Below are 20498 nucleotides of genomic sequence, written 5' to 3'. Positions count from 1 at the left end.
GTATACACACAGACATACCAAAAAGCACAAAGTATTTTTCCAAGCTACTAGCATTACCAAGTTAAGTAAATGTTTTCATTGTCAGTATATAAGCTAACTTCTTGCTGGTTTTGGAATAAATGTGTGGTATAAACAATCTTTAGAATGCTATGAAATGTCTAAACATAATTGCTAAAAATAGTCCTGATGCTTTCCCTTATTATCAAAGGCAAATTACTGCTACACCTATGAAGCCCAGTCTGATAAGATACACATTACAAAATCTTAGCCTATATTTAAATGGAAGAACTAAAGCAGAGAAGTAGGAAATTAGAAAATTAAAGGTTTAACATAAAAAAGATCTGAATCCTATAAACAAAAAACATGCTTAATTATCCTTATGCAAGTAGTTCTAATATTAATGGGACAACTCACACATGTAAAATCCTGGGGTTAAACTTACAAAAACAAATATTTCTGAAAACCAGTTTGTTTTAGTCATGTATTTTTGAAAGTCAGACTTAAATATGATGTTGACAATTATTAGTGCAATAATTATGTATTTGATACTTGTTCTTGATAATTCTCACCTGGCAATTATGTTTCAGAATGTAAGACCCAACTGGATATTGTCATAGTTCTTGATGGTTCTAATAGTATTTACCCATGGGAGAAAGTCACAGAGTTTTTAAACCGCCTTCTGAAAACAATGGACATAGGCCCTCAACAAACACAGGTAAAGCGATGTTGCGATATTAATCTTGTCTGCAGAAACATTTGATTTACGGAAAATAAGATGAGAGGATTGCCCATGCAAACTAAAGTGAGTTTATTACAATGAGGAGTCAAAATAAAATATTTTGACACTCTGTCAGATTTGTAAGGAAGAAAACGTTACTTCCTGCTAAGACTCGCAGCTTCTTGGAAACATAGTTCAAACAATATCTCCATTACTGGATCAGGAAGGTGAGCAGCAACCACTGGAGAATGGCTGCTGCCTCATGGCCCCTTGCCTTCACATACAGGTATAATAAGGGTATGAGAGACAACCAACTCTCTCTTGCCCTCTATTCCTCAAGTCTAACCAATGGCAGCTGGAAAGATAGAGAAGCTCTACACCTCTTCCCTCTTTCCCATCAAGGCTCCATCTCCATATGCATTCTGGGTAGAAGGAGAACCTCAGTGCAGCTGAACCTTTCTTCCTTCCTCTCAGGACATCAGAAGTTGTTTTTTCCCTGCCATCAGATCAAACATCCCCTCTCTACAGAGATAGAAAGAAAGCTGTGAGAGCATGGGAAATGTCATTGCAGATTACCATGTGACCTATCAGAAAGACTCTGACCAGTTGAGATCCCACCCTTCCCCACTCACTAGGGAGACTCTGATAGTCTGAGATCTCCTCTCCCCAGAATCTCTTCTATCCATGGAGAGACCACAACCAGTCAGGACTTCTCTCCACTTCCTCTCCTCTCTCAGTGGAAAGACTCTGACTGGCCAGGACTTCTCCTCTATCCCTCCCTTCTCCATAGAGTGGCCAGGATTAGTGTTCCTTCTAACATTTTCTGTCCTTGGGCAGGTTGAATTTTCTTGTTAGTGGTTTGAAATTTGTTACGTGCAACACCAATATTGAGCTAGTGTGTGGATGTGCACCACCAATACAAACAAAACACACACACACACATAACTTTAAGCAGTCCATATGTGTGGAAGAAAATATATTAAAACAAGATACCTGTGCCTAGTTGCTGTGAGGTACCCTTAGTGACTACAAAGGTGCTGTACAAAAGGTAGGGAATTAGCTTCTTTCACTTGAGGAATAATAGAAATACAATTTACTATGTATTAATTAGTAACACAGAATTTTAAAAAAATAATTAAGTTCAGAGCTTTAGATACCTGCAACACCCCAAAAATGTGTTAAAATAATCTTTCTTTCTTATCTTAACATGTATGTAAACATTCTTTAAAATGTAATCATGCAAATGTCTTCCTGCCACACCCCTCCCCTCCATGCAGGCTGTCCCCCCACCTCCAACCCAGCCAGACAGCGAGATCTGCAGCAAGTGAGTTGGGACACCCCAAACAAACTTTCCCTTGTTTCCATCTCACAGCACAGATGCCAGCACCCACCCACTCCCTCTTTCCCACACCTACCCAATGCAGCCAGCCTCTTACGACCCCCTTCCTAGCCCAGGAGGGTTGAAGAGATTGCTGGGTTTCTGCCTTTGTCTCTTGTAGTAGTTTAGGACAGTGATACAGTAAATTTAGGATTTACAGGTATGACGTCTTGACAGATTTCCTGCTTTGCCAGTGATGATAAATGTTTCACTGCATACATGTTTGTATCTCCCTGAGTATATTGTGCCAACTCTGCACAGATAGCTGGCATAATAGACTTCACAAGAGCCCCCAAAGACCACAGACTCAGATAAAATATGAAGGCTCCCGAGTCAGGTTTATTGTTGAACAAAGTACGTTAATAGTTGTCGGTAGCCAAAGGGCCCGTGAGCCCCCGCATATTTGTACCCAGGCCAATGGACATGGCTCAATCCATAGTATGGATTTCACTATCACTCTTATGCTGGCCAAAGAGTTAAGTAAGGTACCCCAACATTTATAGACAGAAATAAATAATCTATTATACATACTGTGCGAATCATCTTATGCATTAATGACACATTTGATACCTCCCCTCGTATTTCCAAAGCATTCACTACCCATTGTATTGCTTTTACTTTTGTTGTTTTCAACTATTTTGTTATGTACTTATTTGGGTGTCCCTGTACTGTCCTGAATGGAATTTATTTACATATTTCATGTGCTTTTATTAGTGTTAGCAGTTCTAGTGCCAAGAGACACTGACTAGCAGGCAAACATCTGCTTTTGACACGGCCTATTACTCATAGTATGACTTTTGCTTACTTTGGTTCAAGCACCAGGCCCATATGTCAGGCTTTTTCTTTTTCCTACATCACTCTCTCTCTCTCTCTGTCTCTCTCCCTCTCCTCAGGCAGAGGGAACTTTCCAAATTCTCCTTCCCCCTGATTCCCCACCAAGCTAATTAATTAATTAATTACTCACTCCCCCAGCCACTTATTTCCTACTTATCTTGCCTGCTTATTTGCTCTGGGAGCTCTTAAGTTCAAGCAGTGCAGCTCTGTTTAACTGCTGCCTAGCTAGACACCTGTCCTCTGCCAATCAGCTGAGCTCCCTGCCTGCGTTGGAGCTTTGAACCTCTGAGTGGGGCTCAGTCAGACAGCTGCATAGCTGAGAGGGAATTTAAGCCAGGACCTCTCCCCCTTTTCCCACCCTACTTATGATCAAGAGGGCACTCCGCCCCTCTTCTTATCAATTCTTTTAAAATTAAAGGCCTTATTTTTCTCTCACTCACACTGCTTTACACTGTATTTGAGTGAATCAGATTGGATTTGTACAACTGCTTCCATCACTGAGCACTTTGAAATCTACAGAGCTAAACTGATTTCAACCCAAAGTGTCCATAAGTGAAAGGAGTATCGGGTCCCCGTGGAACACTGGAGTTTAGAACAAATTTATACTATGGCTTTGACTATTAATTTTACCAAACCATGTTCTGATTGTCTGCTTGGACTTTTGGTTCTTTAGCTCCTCCATGAAAAAAAAGTCATCGCATTTGTGGCTAGATGAGATTTCATCTTCCCACCATAGCTAAGAAAGGAAAGGAGTGAAAGGGAAAAGAGAAAAATCTTCTCCAGTCTCTCTTTCAGAATGATGCAGAGTGCTCTGCACAACCTCTCAGGCAGCTGGTCTGCCTTTAAGTTGCACTTGTACATCAGACACATTTTCCAGTTCAGCTTCAGATGTAAGAATTCCGCTCCAAAGCAGCCCAGCTGCCTGAGTTCAAAGCAGCCCAATTATCTCAGCCATGGCTGATGATGATAGAAGCCGAAAAGAAGGAGAAATGTAGCATTCTCTTTTGTAGTTGGGCCACTTGGGAAGCAATCATGAGGGGAGTGCCCAAGACTCATATTGAAAGGGGACATTGCTGTTGCTGGTCATACAGACCTGCTCAAGTGGCTGTGCTGAGGCTGACTGGTTTTTCTGAATGGTGGGGAGAGAACTGAAAAGATAGAGGAGTGGGTGGGAACTGGAAAGGGTGTGGAGAAAATAGAAAGGAAATGAGGAAAGAAACAAAGTGGGGAGCAGGATGATAAGTGGCAAAGAAAAAAAAGAAAGTTAAAATGAAGATCATAAATGAGGGAAAAAAGCATTACTGCATTTTTCATGCAAGTTCTTCCCCCCCCCCTTCCCCCTCCATCTGAGCTATTTTCTGTGGCACAAGCTTATGCTGAACAGAAAAAAAAAAGTTGCACTAAAACTTTGGTTCCATATTATAATGATTTTAAAAGACTCCCTGGCATATTTTACTGCTGCATTAATTCACACTTTGGGAGTTATAGAGAAGTAGCCTGTGTCTCATGATGTCCTCCACAGGGCTGAATCAATGGGCTAATAAAACACACCCCATGGTATCTTAATGATCACTTTTATTTCCAAATGGCAGAAGAGGCATTAAATGTATAAAAATACTGTAGCATTAAGGAGCTTTTGTATGAAGGGAGGTTTTAGAGATGGCTTAAAGATCATTAGGGGCAAGATAGGCCAAACACAATGCCATGGAATAAATCAGTCTTTGTCATTACTGAGGAAAGTTCAGCTGGCTCTATATCTGTAAAAATGGACCATCTGTTACTGCTTTCTAAGCTTTTTCAGTTTTTAATCTCATCTCAAATAAGCTGATTTAACCAATAATTTTATATTTCTTTCTTTCCCTCCTCCATGTCTTAATGAGGAGTGTCCTGGCATTTTATTGCTTCTAATTTTACAATGCTGGTTTTTTTTAAAGAATACAATTGTTTCCATGTATGTTTATTGGTACAACTGACATACATACTTCAAACAAGGCACTGTATTTATTAATAGAAGGAACAACAATGTATATTGCCTCAGAAATGTTTGTCTTAAAATAGAACAGTCACCCAATTTTTCCCTGAATTGTCTTACAGTGCTTTTCTACAGGAACTTGGGAAAATTACAGAACCATTTCCTTATGGGAAATAAAAATGTGTGGACTGTAAGAGGAGAAGACAAAAACATGTTCAATAAGTCAAATAAAAAAACATGTTCAATTAGCTGTGATTAACAAAGCTGGGGCAGGAATACCACCCCCTAACTAATAGAATCCTAGTTTACCGACGTAAACCAAACAAATTAAGGCCCATATTGATCATATTACTCCTAAAATCATGATTAGTAGTCAGTCTGCTGAGGTTGTTGGGTTTGGACAGGATCATGGTTGCAGTGAGGCAAGATTATATCTGTCAGATGAATGTTCTGTATAAAGTCCCCAAAAGCCCAACCTCTCATTTATGTCTAATTTTAATAGATGGGAGTGATTCTGTCACTGTGCTGAAGACTGGAACAATTTTCTTGAAAAGCAGTAAATTATCCCTGCCAGAGATGATAAATACTTAACGTCTTTGACTAGATTATACCAGATAACACAGATTTAAAAAAAAAAAAAATGTCCAGGGAAGGATTTCTCAGAACTCCCAAAAGGTCATCACATCTTCCACTTTTCATATTTTTCAAGCTGATTGCTGTACAACACATGCAGTTTGATTTTCAGAAATAAAATCTAAACATTTTCAGCAAATGTTCTTAATATATATGGGTACGTCTACACTAGCTCGTTTGTTCGAGCTAGTTAGGGTAATTAGGGCAAGCGGAGTTGCAAATGAAGCCCGGGACTTAAATATCTCGGGCTTCATTTGCATGTTCCCGGGCGCCGCCATTTTTAAATCCCCCTTAGTCCGAACTCCGTGCCCGCGGCTACACGCGGCACGGAGTAAGTAGTTCGAATTAAAGATCCTAATTCGAACTACCATTAGTCCTCGTGGAATGAGGAGTAATGGTAGTTCGAATTAGGATCTTTAATTCGAACTACTTACTCCGTGCCGCGTGTAGCCGCGGGCACGGAGTTCGGACTAAGGGGGATTTAAAAATGGCGGCGCCCGGGAACATGCAAATGAAGCCCGAGATATTTAAGTCCCGGGCTTCATTTGCAACTCCGCTTGCCCTAATTACCCTAACTAGCTCGAACAAACGAGCTAGTGTAGACATACCCTATTTGCCAAGAGGTGCTATTTGGTTATGAGCATGATTTTCTTTAAAAATTCTTTACGTGAATCTATTCCTTAGTCCGTTGCTCCTCTTCTCTGAAACAAGAAGCATCCCTGTATATTGGGGATACATGGGACATTCCTTGGTCAGAGTGGTATATGTGGCAGCTAGTCGCCTTTCAGCTTCCCTGATCCTATGAGCAGCCAGGAGCTAATATGGTTCCTAGTATAAATTAGAGCAGCCGCAATACTGTGATCTTTTTTGTGCAGTTGGTAATAGTCTCCTACAAGTTTTTTCACAAGCCTAGGTTTGCTAAGTGCAGCTTGTTGTCCCTATAATCATTCATGATTCCCAGCATGCTCCTGGCCCGTCCCCTGCACTTGGGATCTAAGAGTAGACAGTGTAAAGCTGGCTAGGCCATTTTTATGCCACCCAGGGTTTCCTTAACACACAAGGGAATCCACAGCTAATTCCTGAAACAAGCACTTTGTTGACTTTGTGCTGCTAGAGCAGGGAATAGAATGTGGCCTTTTGAGTTTATCACAGGTGAACAGGGAAAGTTTTAAGAGCCCCTTGTTAAAGTATTCACAGTACCTCACTGGGATTATTTTATATATATCATAGTTGAACAGAGCTAATTTCCAGGTACCAATTTAGTGTCTACTACCACATGAAATGGAAGATAAGTGGAATGAAGTCCCATCCTGGGTTTAATGGTCTTATCTTAAAAATAATCCCTAAACCCACCTTCCTTTGATGTGGTACTTTTCTCAAGCAGTTAAAACAAATGCCACATGAATAGGTAGTTTGGAAGAAAGCGGTTCAGAATTTCATCTTTGACAAGGGATACACAGATTTAGCCATGCATCTCCTATGAGCAGCGAGCTCCAAGTGTATGCCTCAGTCTTCCATGTAACCTAAACACATTGTGCAGAATCCAGAGGCACACAGTTTTTGGACATTCCTCACTACAGGAGCAGAAGAGAACATTTTTAGAGATACTTTTAAAAGGGTACAACTTATCTTCATGGTGTGAACTTATTCATATTCTTCCATTAGAAAAAGTGAGCAAATCTGAGATGCTGAAATGAAAGATGATGGTAGGACTTCCTGCTTTTGCCATATCCTTTCATAACCAGACACCTGGCAGGACTATGTGGTTAATGAGACTATTAGAGTGTTAGTGGGAGTAGGGGGGTTATCACAGTATAGGATATTTATTTCATTCTAGCATCATCACCACAGTTACAGGTTATATTCCAGTTTTCAGACTGAATGATAGTAAACAAAATATTTCACAAGTCAAAGGCAACATTATAAAATTGTCTCGGAAAAACATCTATAAAGCAAGCCTAAAACACACACCAAGCCACCTATAAATAATATGACTGTAAAACATTATAGAGGTCTTATTGATCCTCAATACCTAAATGTTACAGAGCTTTTAATAATAGATGGGTGAAATATAAATATGCCACATAATAGTGCATTACTCTAAATAACACCAATAAATCGTAAAGCTTAACATAAAATTGAAATATGCTAATGGAATATTGTGTGGATTTTACCCAGTAAAAGCAGTCAAAAACCTACCAAAACATTAAAAGAGACTGAGATGAATGAGGGAAATTAATTAATATATAGGAATATTGCTTATCTTTTTTATTTTGCTTTCCATTTTTGCAGTAGGTTCCCTCGGGCATTTGTATATTGGCTGTAAGTTACTGTGTCATTTTCTCATGCAAAGATTTGTCCAGCTGAGATCTTCTTAGGTTTCTCTTAATTTCAGGGGCCACCATTTTGTTCAAATTCTTCCCTCTGGCACATGTCAGACATTAAAAAAAAAAAAAAAAAAAAAAACTATTGCATTGTCTTACCTCCTTTTGGGAGAATGACCTGGGCCTGGAGGATCCTCCCTGCTCTCCCTTACTCAGAGAGCACTATGTCCTGGAGATCAAACTAAAGATTACAATGATATTCATCTCACTCAGGGGCCTGAAAACAACAGCTGTGTGACACTTCTGTTTTTTGTTTAGTATAAACAATATATTGGCTATAACTGAAATATATTTAAAATCATTAGCATCATCGATGTGAAATAGGTCATCCTCTTATTCCAGAGGAGGGTAAGCTTACTTGTAGAGCTGGACAATTTTTTTAAAGAAAACTGATAGGATAGAGACTCTTTGTTCATTGGTAGTTAAGACACTGGCCTGACTCTGGATTCAAACCAGAGTTTTTCCTCACCTTGTTCACTCTAAATCAGATTTGAATCTGGGTCTCCCACATAAATGTGCTAAGCACCAGGCTATTGAATATACTGGGGTACTATTTCTCCCCAGATTTGTGAAAGATTCCAAAATTAAATTTTGAAATCTCAATATGTTTTGTGAAACACAATAGTTATTTTCCAACCAGCTCTAATCATATATAAACTATATTCTTCTCCTAAGAGAAATTCACAACAAAACTAGAGCTGAGCAGTTTTTTCTTCTTCTTTTTGTTCTTTTTGGTAAAAAAAAAGTATGTTCAGGTCAACCTAAATTGTGTTAAATTCACTGAATTATTTCCATAGAAACAAAAACAAAAAAATCTGAAAAAAGTCTAAATGTTTTGTTCTGACATTTTCTAAATGAAATGTATGATGGGGTGCAGTCACAGAAGACTCCTTCGGGGTGCCACTGCCACTTGCTTTCCTGATTTCTGGGGATTCTCACTGCTCAGTCCTACCAGGCCAGCTCCCTGGTTTCTACTAGCCAAGGCACCAAGCAGAGATCACTGCCCACCCTCACTCCCCCAAGAAGCAGTACAGATGCTGAATCTCTTCAGGTCCAAGGAAAATGCAGTGTTGGACCAGCTTCTTGGCATACCACTCCCCGAATGGGATCAGAACCCCAAATGAATTATTTAGGTATGCCCCCTTTAGCAATGAAAGGGGGAATGTACACACTTATTGCTCTCTCAGGTAACAATTATTTACAGTGGGCCTGATAGTAAGTAAAAGTGATTGTATTAAGTACAAGCAGTAGGATTTAAGTGATTATAGCTGAGAACAGGCAGAGCAAAGTAGATTACAAATTAAAAATAACAGAAAACACTTAGTACAAACTTATTACAAACTCACCTTAAAACTGTTTTTTTTTCTAGCTAAGCCTTCAAACCAGAGAAGTGTCCCTTTCCCTAGGGTCTTTGGTTCATTCCCTTGGGTGTGCCATGACAGCCCAAAGACCAAGACCTGTTAGTTTCCTATTGTTTAAAATATTCCCACTCTTGCCTAGGAAGTTACATGGCCAGTCATTATCAGTTAGGGAGCTCATGTGACTTCCTAAGACCAACCACTGCTAATTACATATTTACATATGCTTTACCCAGACATTGAAGCATTCCAGCACTGGGAAACCCTTGATGGCTTTTCCTTTGCAGATTTAAAAACACAAAACATTTAATGCTCCATATGTCTAATTTTACACACAAGAATGATACATACACCAAAATGAGATAAACAATTCCAGCGGATTATGACTTGAAGATAGATAGGTTATATGAAACAATTTGTCCAAAGCATCTTTGAGTTATGTATATTTGTGTCCATAAACCCATTTCATAAAGCAGGAGTGGTCAATAATTTTTGAAGAGGGGCCACTCCAAGGTTTTGGAAAGTGGCCAATGGCCACTCTTCCATTATATTAATGCAGGATGGGTGCAGATGGGTGCTTGGGGTAAGGAATTGGAATGCAGGAGAGAGTATGGAGTCTGGGAGGGAGATTGGGTGAAGGAGGCAGTTTTGACCTAGGGCAGGGGATTAGAGTGCAGAGGTTTCAGTTGTGACCTAGGGCAGGGATTGGGGTGCAGGGTCTGAGTGGTGGTTTGGGTTCAGGAGGAGACAGAGCGTTTGTTTCATGAGGGGTAGGAGTGCAGGAGTGAGGGAGCTGGGGTTTGGGGAGAACGAGGGGATAAGGTGCCAGAGGCAGGCTGTGGCCAGGAAATATATCTGGGTAACTCTCAGCCAACAGCCCAGCAGGTTCTCAAACAGGCAGTCAGCCAGCCAGCCAGCCAGCCAACCAGCTTGCCTGCCTGCCTACCCCATCCTGCACAGGCTACAGTTGACATTTGCATTGGTGAATAATAGCCTGAGGGGAGGGGGCAGTGCTGCACTGCCTGTTTTTCAATCAAGCAGCTCCCATTGGCCAGAAATCAGTCAATGGAATTGTGCTGGGGCAAAGCAGCACATGAAGCATCACTCCCCTTCCCCAGGCTCATAACTGAGAAAGAGAAATGGCTGCGGCAGCCACTTTTCTGAGAGGCATAAGGGGTAAGCAGGGAATCTGCCTGAGGTTCCCCGTTGCATCTGTGGGCCAGATCCATTGACTTGTTGGGCCAGATCCAGCCCGAAGGACATATTTTGCCCAGGCCTGTCATAAAGCATGGGGAGGGATCCATCATAAAATGTTTCTATTTTTTATTCAAACTTGCTCTTTAAAAAGCGTCAATTTAATTTTGAAAAAGGTTTAAAAAGTTCCATAAATAAATAAAATATTTAATGTGGAGTTGGCAAAACATTTAATTAAATCCGAAGAATTTTATTTTTTACTTTTTTGTTTTGCTGAAAAATTGAGATTTTTTTTTCGTTTTGAGTTTAGCTGAACGAATTCTTTTCCTGATATTATTGTTGGATTTTTGGTTTGGTGGTTGTAGTTTTTGTTTTATTTATTTGGCTACCAATCAGTTTTTCACACAGAATTTGTGCATAATTCTTGCTTAGGCTTTCTGCACAGGAATGTATTTAACCAATTGAGAGACTGATGATCACAAACATGTTTGTTACTCTGGGCTTTTTTAAACAGATATTGATTGTTTCAGGTTGGGATTGTTCAATATGGGCAAAATGTAGTCCATGAATTTAACCTCAATACTTACATGACAACAGATGATGTAGTAATTGCAGCCAAGTCTATACATCAAAGAGGTGGAGCACAAACTATGACAGCTCTTGGAATAGATACAGCAAGGTAAGTACATATAATTTATAAAGTACAGCAGGGATGATTAAAATCAGATGTGTTTGTTAGATTTGGTTTTTATATATTTTGATTTGGGTTTATGTATATTTTAATCTTAGCAAAGTTCTGAAGGATCGTCCGTAACCATGCAGAATAGGTTAATTTGTTTTTTAAAGTCTTGTCTGAAGTAACTCCATAAATTAAAGTACATGGTTAATTGTGGTGTTAATTTAACTTCCTTAAAGGTATATAGGGATGAACTGAATCTACCAGGATTTGAATCTGCAATTCCAAAGGAGTCTAGAAGTATAGACATTTGAAGTAAAGTCTCCATATATATGTGTATATATATTCAAATAAGTGTTCAAAGTTCTTTCTGTGCACTTACCCTTTTCATCTGCTCATTAGCTGGCTTGGGGTTTGGCCTAATTTTGGAAGGATAGAAAAAGGGAGAAATTTCACCTTTATTGGAATGTGTTTGTTCTGTTTACTTTTGGGTATGATAATAATTTCTAACTTTTTCTAAAGTTAGGCTTAATTCTAGAGCTATGTAAATAATGGAGTTTTTTGGTGGTATATTTAATTTAAATAAGGCAAAAATTTAAAGTAGACCCCAAAACAATTTTTGTTCAGTTAATAGAAAACGTCAAAAAAAATCATTTTGACAAAATCAAAATATTTTGTTTCAATGCTGACCATTTTTATAGGTCTTTGAATTTTTAAAATAAAATAAAAGGCAATTTAGAAAAAATAATTAATTTAAAACAGAAAAATTAAAACATTTCATTTAAAAATATCAAAATGAAACAATTTTTTCAGAATTTTGTTTTTTCTAAATAAATAAGTCAGTAAATCTCATATGAATTCACAAAATATTGTGATGTTGCCTGATGTGCATTGCTTACACAAAAATATTTTTGTCCAAAAAATTTCACCAAGCTCTATTTAACATATCCTTATGCAAAATGTGACTATCTGAATAATACAGGCAACTTTGTTGATATGAAAGATAAATATTTTTAATTTTTCCCCATGATATGATAACTTTTTAAATCTTTTTCTTTTTCAAACTTTTTTATATCTTATTTTTGCCAAGCATAGAGGGAATTTATGTGGAAAAATGAAATTTGAACACAGGTACTTAGTATCTTTTGTCTATTTCTTTAACCTCCTCTTTACCTATAAATGGAGTTCTAGCTATGTCGTCTACCAGTTCTGCCTATGTTGCTCCTAGAGTGATGCCATCTGCTTTAATTGTTCTATTATTTTATTTACTAATATCACAATCTACCAAAAAGCCCCCTGACAATGCATTTTGTTACATTATTTTGTTCTCTTCTGTAAAGGTTGAACCTCTCTAGTCCAGCACTTTCTAGTCCAACATGACTTTAGTTAGCCAGATGTCCACTTATCCTGGGTGTGGCTAAGTTTCCTCTGGTCCCGTAAAATTTGTTTACTGCCACCAGAGTCCTGGCTCTCAGTGTTCTGTGCTGTTATTTAGCTCTAATTTACCCCAAATGTCTTCTAAAAGCCTATTAAGCAGTGGAAGTTTTGGTAATGCTGCTTATTCTGCAAATTCTCTGGTTTGGTACTGGCCATGTCTTGAGGGTGCTGGACTAGAGTGATTCAACCCATAGTTTATTCAGACCACATCTCTTCCTCATAGCCCGTGTCTCGACTACAACCCTCTGCCAAGAGGTATGCAAATCAAGCACTTCAGAAGTGCAAATGAGCCCTGGATTTAAATATCCTGGGCTTCATTTGCATACTCACATTTTGACTCTGTGCCGATCAGGCTCAGTGTCGAAACTGAAAGTAAAGTGTAGCCGCGGCTCTGCCGACAGTGGGAAGCTTTTTTGGCAGCTCCTGTACTGATGTTTATGTTTTTATGGCTCTGCTCAGTACAGTACTACTCTTCAGTAAAATAAATCCTATGGTAGAAATCTGTTAGAATCAATATCTTAAAGACAACCATAGAATAAAATGTGATTTTATTAGATGTCCAGTGTCAGGGTATGTCTACACTACCCCCCTAGTTCGAACTAGGGGGGTAGTGTAGACATACACTAGCCAGGGTTATGTAGTCATACGGAGTTGCAAATGAAGCCCTGGATTTGAATTTCGTGGAACGAGGCGTACAGCTAGTTCAGATTAGAAAGCCTAATCCGAACTAGCTAGTCCATGCCGCATGTAGCCGCGTGGCACGGGGTCCGACCTAGCCGGCATTTAAAAATGGCACTGGCCGGCTTTATGCAAATGAAGCCCAGGAAATTCAAATCCCTGGCTTCATTTGCAGCTCTGTATGACTTCATTACCCCCCCTAGTTCGAACTAGGGGGGTAGTGTAGACATACCCTCAGAAGTTTCTGAAAGCACTGGTTCTCAAATATTAAGGGTGCATCTAGACTACGTTGAAGTTTTGAAAGAGGATATGCATATTCCACAGGAATTTGCATATCTTCTTCCAGTCTCACTTTCAAAAGTGTAGCCTTCTAAAGTGAAAGTAGTTGGGACATGTTTTTTTCGGCAATCCCCCCATTTTTTGAAAAGCCGCGTAAACCTCATTTTTGAGGAAGAGTGGCTTTTCGAAAAAGGGTGGGGTTGCCAAAAAAATCGCATTCCGACTACTTTCACTTTTCAAAAGTGAGATCAGAAGAAGATATGCAAATTCCCAGAGAATTTGCATCTCCTCTTTTGAAACTTCAGCATAGTCAAGACATAGCCTAAGCATTGAGGGAGAATTAAAGTCCTTTATTCTGAATATTGTTGCTTCAGGAATCCTCCCTTATCTCAATGAATCAGTTCTGGCTTCTGCTGGATAGACAATGAAAGTAAAATGAGACTCTCATGCAATTGTTGTGGACAGCTGTCTGATCATCACTATGAATTCATCAGGCTAAGCTGTGAGATAACTGAAAGAGACAGCGTTCATATTCCACATAAAAGAAAGAGAAAAGAACGTAGGGATGAGATTTTCAAATGTGTTCAACATTGATCTGTTCTACTTCCATTTAAGTCAATGTATAATGCTACATATATCAAAGAAGAATAGCTGATGAACATGTTGTGTTTTATTTGCAGGCACAGATACCCTGCAGTGGGTAGTGGGTATTTTGCTTTTGTATGCATGTTCCCAACAGGTGTGGGTCAGATAATTAGAAATAGATTTACAATAACAATAATAACAATAATAGCACAGTATAGCTAACCAGAGATGCATTATGCCGTGTCTCAGAAGAAGAGTGTAATGCTGACATAACAAAGTACATTGTAAACCTTAGCTACAACAGAACAAGAATTAGGCCATTGCTAAGAACTTTTGAAAATTCCATTCAGTATGTTCTTCTTTCTTCTCTTCTCCTTTCTGTCGGACATTTGTTTTTTCTGTCATGGTAGAATTTCTATATTCTTATAATACAATTCATTGCCCATGTCCAGCCAGCCATGTTGTGCTAGTAGTGTGACTATGAATTTCATTTTGATTACTATACCCAAGTATTGGCAAGTAATTACTAGCTGGTTGGATGTCCTTTCCATCTATTTAAAGAATCTGTGCATTCATCAGATACCCTCTTTCAATACAAGCTGCTGAAACCTGTGGTTTTTAGAAGAGAAAGCCCTGGACTCTATTTTCCAGGCATGCTGTAGATAAGTTTAGTTGATGATTGTGCTGTCCCTATGCTTTTGTTGCATCATGAAACATTAATGAATGAATAATTAATTAGTTTATAAAATCATTAGCCAAAGAATATTACAGTAATTATTGCCATTTATGTTAATATTTGATCATATTTAGAATTCATGTCTTCCTTCTGCTTGTTGATTGGCAAGTAGTTTAGTCTCTGATACATTTTTTTAAAATTCTGTGAAATCAGAGTGGTATTTTGCTTTTGTATGCATGTTCCCTAAAGGAAAGAGGCATTCACTGAGGCTCGTGGTGCACGAAGAGGAGTAAAGAAAGTAATGGTTATTGTGACTGATGGGGAATCACACGACAACTACAGATTAGAAGATGTGATTAAGGACTGTGAACATGAAAACATTCAGAGATTTTCTATTGCCGTAAGTGAAATGTTACAGGAAATTTAAATCTTAAAAGCATGTTTTATCTATTAAATTGTAATGCCTGTTAAAAAGTTTATTTCACAGCATCTTTGTGGAGCTATAATTGCTCAAGAAAGAGGGCGGGGAAGGGGAAACTTAAAGAATATAAAAGATAGCTTTCCAGTTTCAAAACACATCAGAAAAAGTCAGTCAATCCATCTTGCTAGTGGAGGGGATGTATGTATGTGAGTGTTAATGTATGTGCATGTTGTTAATGTGGAGGGAAAGAAATATGTGAAATCTCTTTGTTAAGAGCAAAAATAAATTGAGTGGATTACTCTGAATCATCCCAGCAAATTCTTAACAGATTTTATCAGGTTTTTAATCATTTTATTCTTCATTGATCTATGTTATTAGGATACAGAAGCTGCCTTTCTCATGGTGGGGGGCAAACACTAAAAGCCATGAAAGAATGAAAATGAAATTTGAGATTATATTCCCTTTGGGTGCGTCTATACAGCAGGGCTTAACTCAAAATAAATTAGGCAAATTGAGCTATGTCAATTGCGTAGCTTATTTTGAAATTGAAATTGAGAGCTTCTACTCAGCACTTATTTCAAATAGAGGACTCTTCCTCCGACTTCCTTTACTCCTCATACAATGAGTGCTACAGGAGTCGGAATAAGAAGTCCTTCAGCTTGACATTTTGACATTATTTCAAAATAACTGCCTGCTGTGAAAACGCGGACTGAGTTATTTCAAAATAATGCTAGTATGTAGATGTACCCTAAGAAGTACCCTAATAATTAAATTCAACTTAATAACTCCCCATTTTACAAAATCGAAATAGCATGTCCTGACCACAAAATGTGTCTGAGTCAGGCTCCACTAATGAGGATACTGTACCTAGACTTAAAACCCCAGGAAGCACTGGGAAGTAATTAGTTCGAATTACGCTAGGAATTAGTTATTTTGAAATAGGACTGGAGCATCCACACTAACACTATTTTGAAATTAGAGATATTCCCCAAGAAAAGATTTTGAAATAAGCATCCCATTATTTTGAAATTGTGGGCTTGGTAGTGTGGATGCTCTTCTTGTAAATTGACCTAAGGGTTTTTGTTTTTTTTTTAAATAAAGCCCTAGTTAGACCAGGGCCTACAGTTTTGTAATTAGCACTGTATAGAAGTACCCTTTCTCATTGTTTATTTTTATAGTACCATAAATTTTCATGGCTCTTAAATAGAACAGAGTACTCTTGCTCCAAAGGGCATATAATCTATGGACATGATACTGCAATGTGAACCCCTGCACCTATACAGGGCCTCAGTAAAATTATGCATTATATGTAGGGATATGGCCTAAATTATGATGTAACTTGATGAGTGATTTAGAAATGTTGTAGGATATAGGGAAGGATGAAATTTATAGCAGATGTAAAGTGGTTGTTCTGTTCGATATAGCTGATATTTTCAGAAAACTGGGCCTTGGCATAGCTGTGTATTCCTTGAAGGTGTAAGTAGGAACACAGTTAGTGCAATGTAGATTTTTTTTAAAACCCACTCTAAATTCACATATTTGTGGAGATTTCTGGATCTATGTATCTCCCACCCCTTCCTTAAATTCCTCCACAAATTTCTCTGTACACATAAATGTGTTATGTGAGAATCTGGGGTGGGTTGGTTTTTTGTTTTGTTTTGAAGGGAACACAAGAATTTGTATCAACTTCTAGACAAACTTTAAAGTTAATATTCATGAGTTCATATTATCAAACGTGGTTTTCTGACACTGTAGTACTATTGTTAAGCAGATTGAATTAAGCTAAGATACTATTTCCCAGTATGCATTGACAATCTGGCTAAAATGTATCTTTAAAATATAATGTGTAAATATATTCTTGACATTTTTTATTGCCTTAGATTCTTGGTAGCTACAGCAGAGGAAATTTAAGTACAGAGAAATTTGTGGAGGAAATAAAATCAATTGCAAGTGATCCTACTGAAAAGCATTTCTTCAATGTCTCAGATGAATTAGCTCTTCTCACTATTGTCGAAACACTTGGAGAGAGAATATTTGCCCTAGAAGGTATAACATTTCTTTACATGTTAATGTGTCCTTGCATTATGACTGAAATAAATAATGGATCTTATTTGGGGATGCATTGTACTGGGTAAAATACAATACTTTAGATGTTTATTTTTTAGCAGATTGGTCATACAACTGTCTTGTAATACATATGAGTAAGGATCGATGATGTGAAATGTTATGCTTGAAGGTTAGAATAGATGGAGACATTAGGCTGAAAAAAGTACAGAATATCACTGTATTAAGCACCATTGCGGTAACACACCAGGGCTATGTCTACACTAGAGGCTTCTTGCGCGAGTAATATGCAAATGAGGCTAAGCGTGGAATATTGCTGAGCCTCATTTGCATACCTAAGGAGCCACCATTTTTTCAGAAGAAGCTCTTGCGCAAGAAGGAGCGTCTACACTGCCCCTTCTTGCGCAAGAAAAACCCTCTTGCGCAATGCCGTTCTTCCTCTCAAGTAATAGGTGTGATGGCATTGTGCAAGAGGGTTTTTCTTGCGCAAGAAGGGGCAGTGTAGATGCTCCTTCTTGCGCAAGAGCCTCTTCTGAAAAAATGGTGGCTCATTAGGTATGCAAATGAGGCTGGGCGATATTCCATGCTTAGCCTCATTTGCATATTACTCGTGCAAGAAGCCGTGAGTGTAGACATAGCCCAACAGTGCCAAATCTCTTCCTCACACATTTATTTCTTTGAAACTTTAGCTAGAGTTTGAAGTATTAAAGATAATATAAAACACAATGGATCTTTACATTTCTCTTAGTCTCATTTTACATTTCACTGATGTTTTCTGAGATAAAGTGATTTCTGGAAAGTATTGGGAATGGAGTGCATTTTGATTTGAGGGTGAAACATTTCATTCTGTCTGTCTATCCTACATTTTTCTTTAGAGCCTCTAACAATGGTAGTATCTGACTACCTCCCAAACATTGTTTAGTTATTGATTATTCCATATTACTTTGCCCACAGGCTACTTGACCAAGGTGCTAGAGCTGCACCGAACTATTCTTTTTTATATATATATTTGTTCATAGAATCCAGCTTTTTAATAGAGCAGATCCTTTGTGTAGTAATGATTGCCACATCTGCCATCCAAATCAGTCTATGTCCTCTATCCCAGTTAGACAATATTGTGTTTCAAGCATGTGGCAAATAACAGAACAAGAAGTTGTTTATTCCTCTTAAATTATAGCCATTTTTTCAGAAAGATTACATTGCCTTGCAAGGAACTCATTTGTATATACCTCACATTTCAACATCTCAACTTTCCAGATAATTAGAATGGGATTGTTTATCTCGAGACCAAAAAAGTCTGTTAACTTAAATGTCAAGAAATAATATAAATATAAGAAATAATTTATAAAAACATTTAAATTAGAATTCCATTTTTAGGCACATTTAGACAGCTTGTTGTTAGTGGATAAAATTCCAATATTTTAACTGGATTGTTTTACAATATTAGACAGCTTTTTTCAATTAAATGTTATATTTTCTTATTTTCCTTTCTTGGCTTTTGAAGACTTATCATTTTCTCACTTTTAAACTTCGTTTATTTGGGAAAAGTGAAATGCTGGCCTCCAAAAGACAATGGTTTAGCTAAACAAAAAGAAAATACTACACTATATATTGTTACACACCTCAAAGAAAATTAAGAAATTTATTTTAAAAATACGTTCCTCTTTGAAACGGGAAAGATAATAATCATTTAAACTTAGAGAAGTCAGTAATTGAAAAGTTTAATCAATCCTCAGATGCATTGGGCTTACGTTTTGTGCAGCTAGAGAGATGGGGAGAAAGATGACTGAAAATCCTTTCCAGCTCCCTGGTCAGGAGCTGAAACCCAATGCCTGCTCTGAGTTACATCAGTTCCAAAGTCCAATAAAGACTTTTCTACACTCTCTAAAAGTTAGTCAGAGCATCAGCTGGGCTATATTTTGCACTTTAACCCACCCATGGTTCACTCCCCTGTGCAGTGGGTGGGAAAATGGGTGGAACAGAGATGACTATGCTCTGTGTCTTCTGTACAAAGGAGAATCCTTGTCTGGCCTTTTAGAAAAGCTGGGCGCAAAGTTGAGGGCATGGTTCGTGGTTTCTGCAGCAGAATTGATTGAGCCATTTGTGGCGTTGGGTGAAGTATTTTTAACAACAAAACCAGAATTTGAAAATATTAAGAGCAAAATTCTGCTCTCTTGTCCTTGGTGTGGAATTCCTTGGGTGGAGCAGAACTACTTTCCGGCTTCTCAGAGGCATCAGAATGTGCACAGAGGAGCCCAACTTCTTGGGAACTCCTCTATACCAATGTACAGTGGAGTCTATGTGGGTTGTGGATTCTGTAGCCGTTGCCTCGCACAGAGCTAAAGGCAGAGTTGGAGTTACTCCAGTCTCTGGGCTGCAGTATCAACCATGGACACACTATGGTTAGGGGAGGAGAACCATTCATTTTGCCCATGCCCTTTGGGGCAGCCTCCCTGTGATAGCTTCATGGTGCTGGCTAGAAAGTGTTTATTAAATGTGCTCCACATAGCTGAGTTATCTTCTGCAGCACAGCATGAAACTTAAGGTTTGAAGCGTCTGACTTTAATGTGTTTAAATTTTAAGTGTAACCAGCATTCCATTAACATAAATCTTACACTTTATTTCCATAGGGAATTAATTTGTTTAAAAAAAAGACAAAGGAAAAAAAGCAGAGAGAATGCAAAAACCAAAGCCAAGAAACACTGCATAATTCAATTCCGTGCCAGAAAATGCATTTTTGTACATAATCTTTTTCATATGACTCTAAGTCATAGTCATGGACTATGATTTTAACAGCAGTTTTCCGTTTTAACCCAACCTTTAGGTTGGCAGAAATGTTTGCCTAAAACATCTTTTGCAGAGTACAGTAGTTACTAATATAAATGAACAAATGGAAAATTAGAGTGGGCAGCATTATCTAATCTATTATGATATTGTCATCTGCCTAGAACAGCCCCCCTGGCAACAGAGGGGCCATCTGGGGAGTTTAAGGCTACCCATGGTAAATATTAAATATCAGCCAATAGTAACTTTAGAATTCTCTGCTTTTAAAAATTACCAATTTTCTTCAGATTTAGTAAAGTAATTAGGTTTTGTGTAATCTACAGGGCTGTATCTGCATGGATAATATTTTGAGGGAGTACCCATGATCATGTCTCCCTCTGCTGGTTGACCATAGCAATTACCAGCTTATTGTCAACAAAACAATTAC

At 38.2% G+C, this 20498-nt stretch overlaps 1 protein-coding gene across 3 annotated transcripts in view; it reads left to right on the top strand.

Moving 5' to 3' along the window:
* The window catches only part of ITGA1 (integrin subunit alpha 1), a 133694-nt gene that overhangs the window by 60019 nt on the left and 53177 nt on the right, over nucleotides 1-20498 (top strand). For all 3 annotated transcript variants that reach the window (XM_089779395.1, XM_006139526.5, XM_075932480.2), the window contains exons 6-9: nucleotides 588-715; nucleotides 11002-11150; nucleotides 15052-15202; nucleotides 17104-17269. In XM_089779395.1, the coding sequence (XP_089635521.1) occupies nucleotides 588-715; nucleotides 11002-11150; nucleotides 15052-15202; nucleotides 17104-17269 (594 nt within the window). The remainder of the gene's footprint in view (nucleotides 1-587; nucleotides 716-11001; nucleotides 11151-15051; nucleotides 15203-17103; nucleotides 17270-20498) is intronic.

The sequence above is a fragment of the Pelodiscus sinensis genome, chromosome 6 (genome assembly GCF_052426305.1).
Source record: "Pelodiscus sinensis isolate ZL-2025 chromosome 6, ASM5242630v1, whole genome shotgun sequence".
Lineage (NCBI taxonomy): Eukaryota > Metazoa > Chordata > Testudines > Trionychidae > Pelodiscus > Pelodiscus sinensis.
The sequence above is the reverse complement of the archived record's forward strand: the minus strand, read 5'-3'. Positions and strand labels throughout refer to the sequence as shown.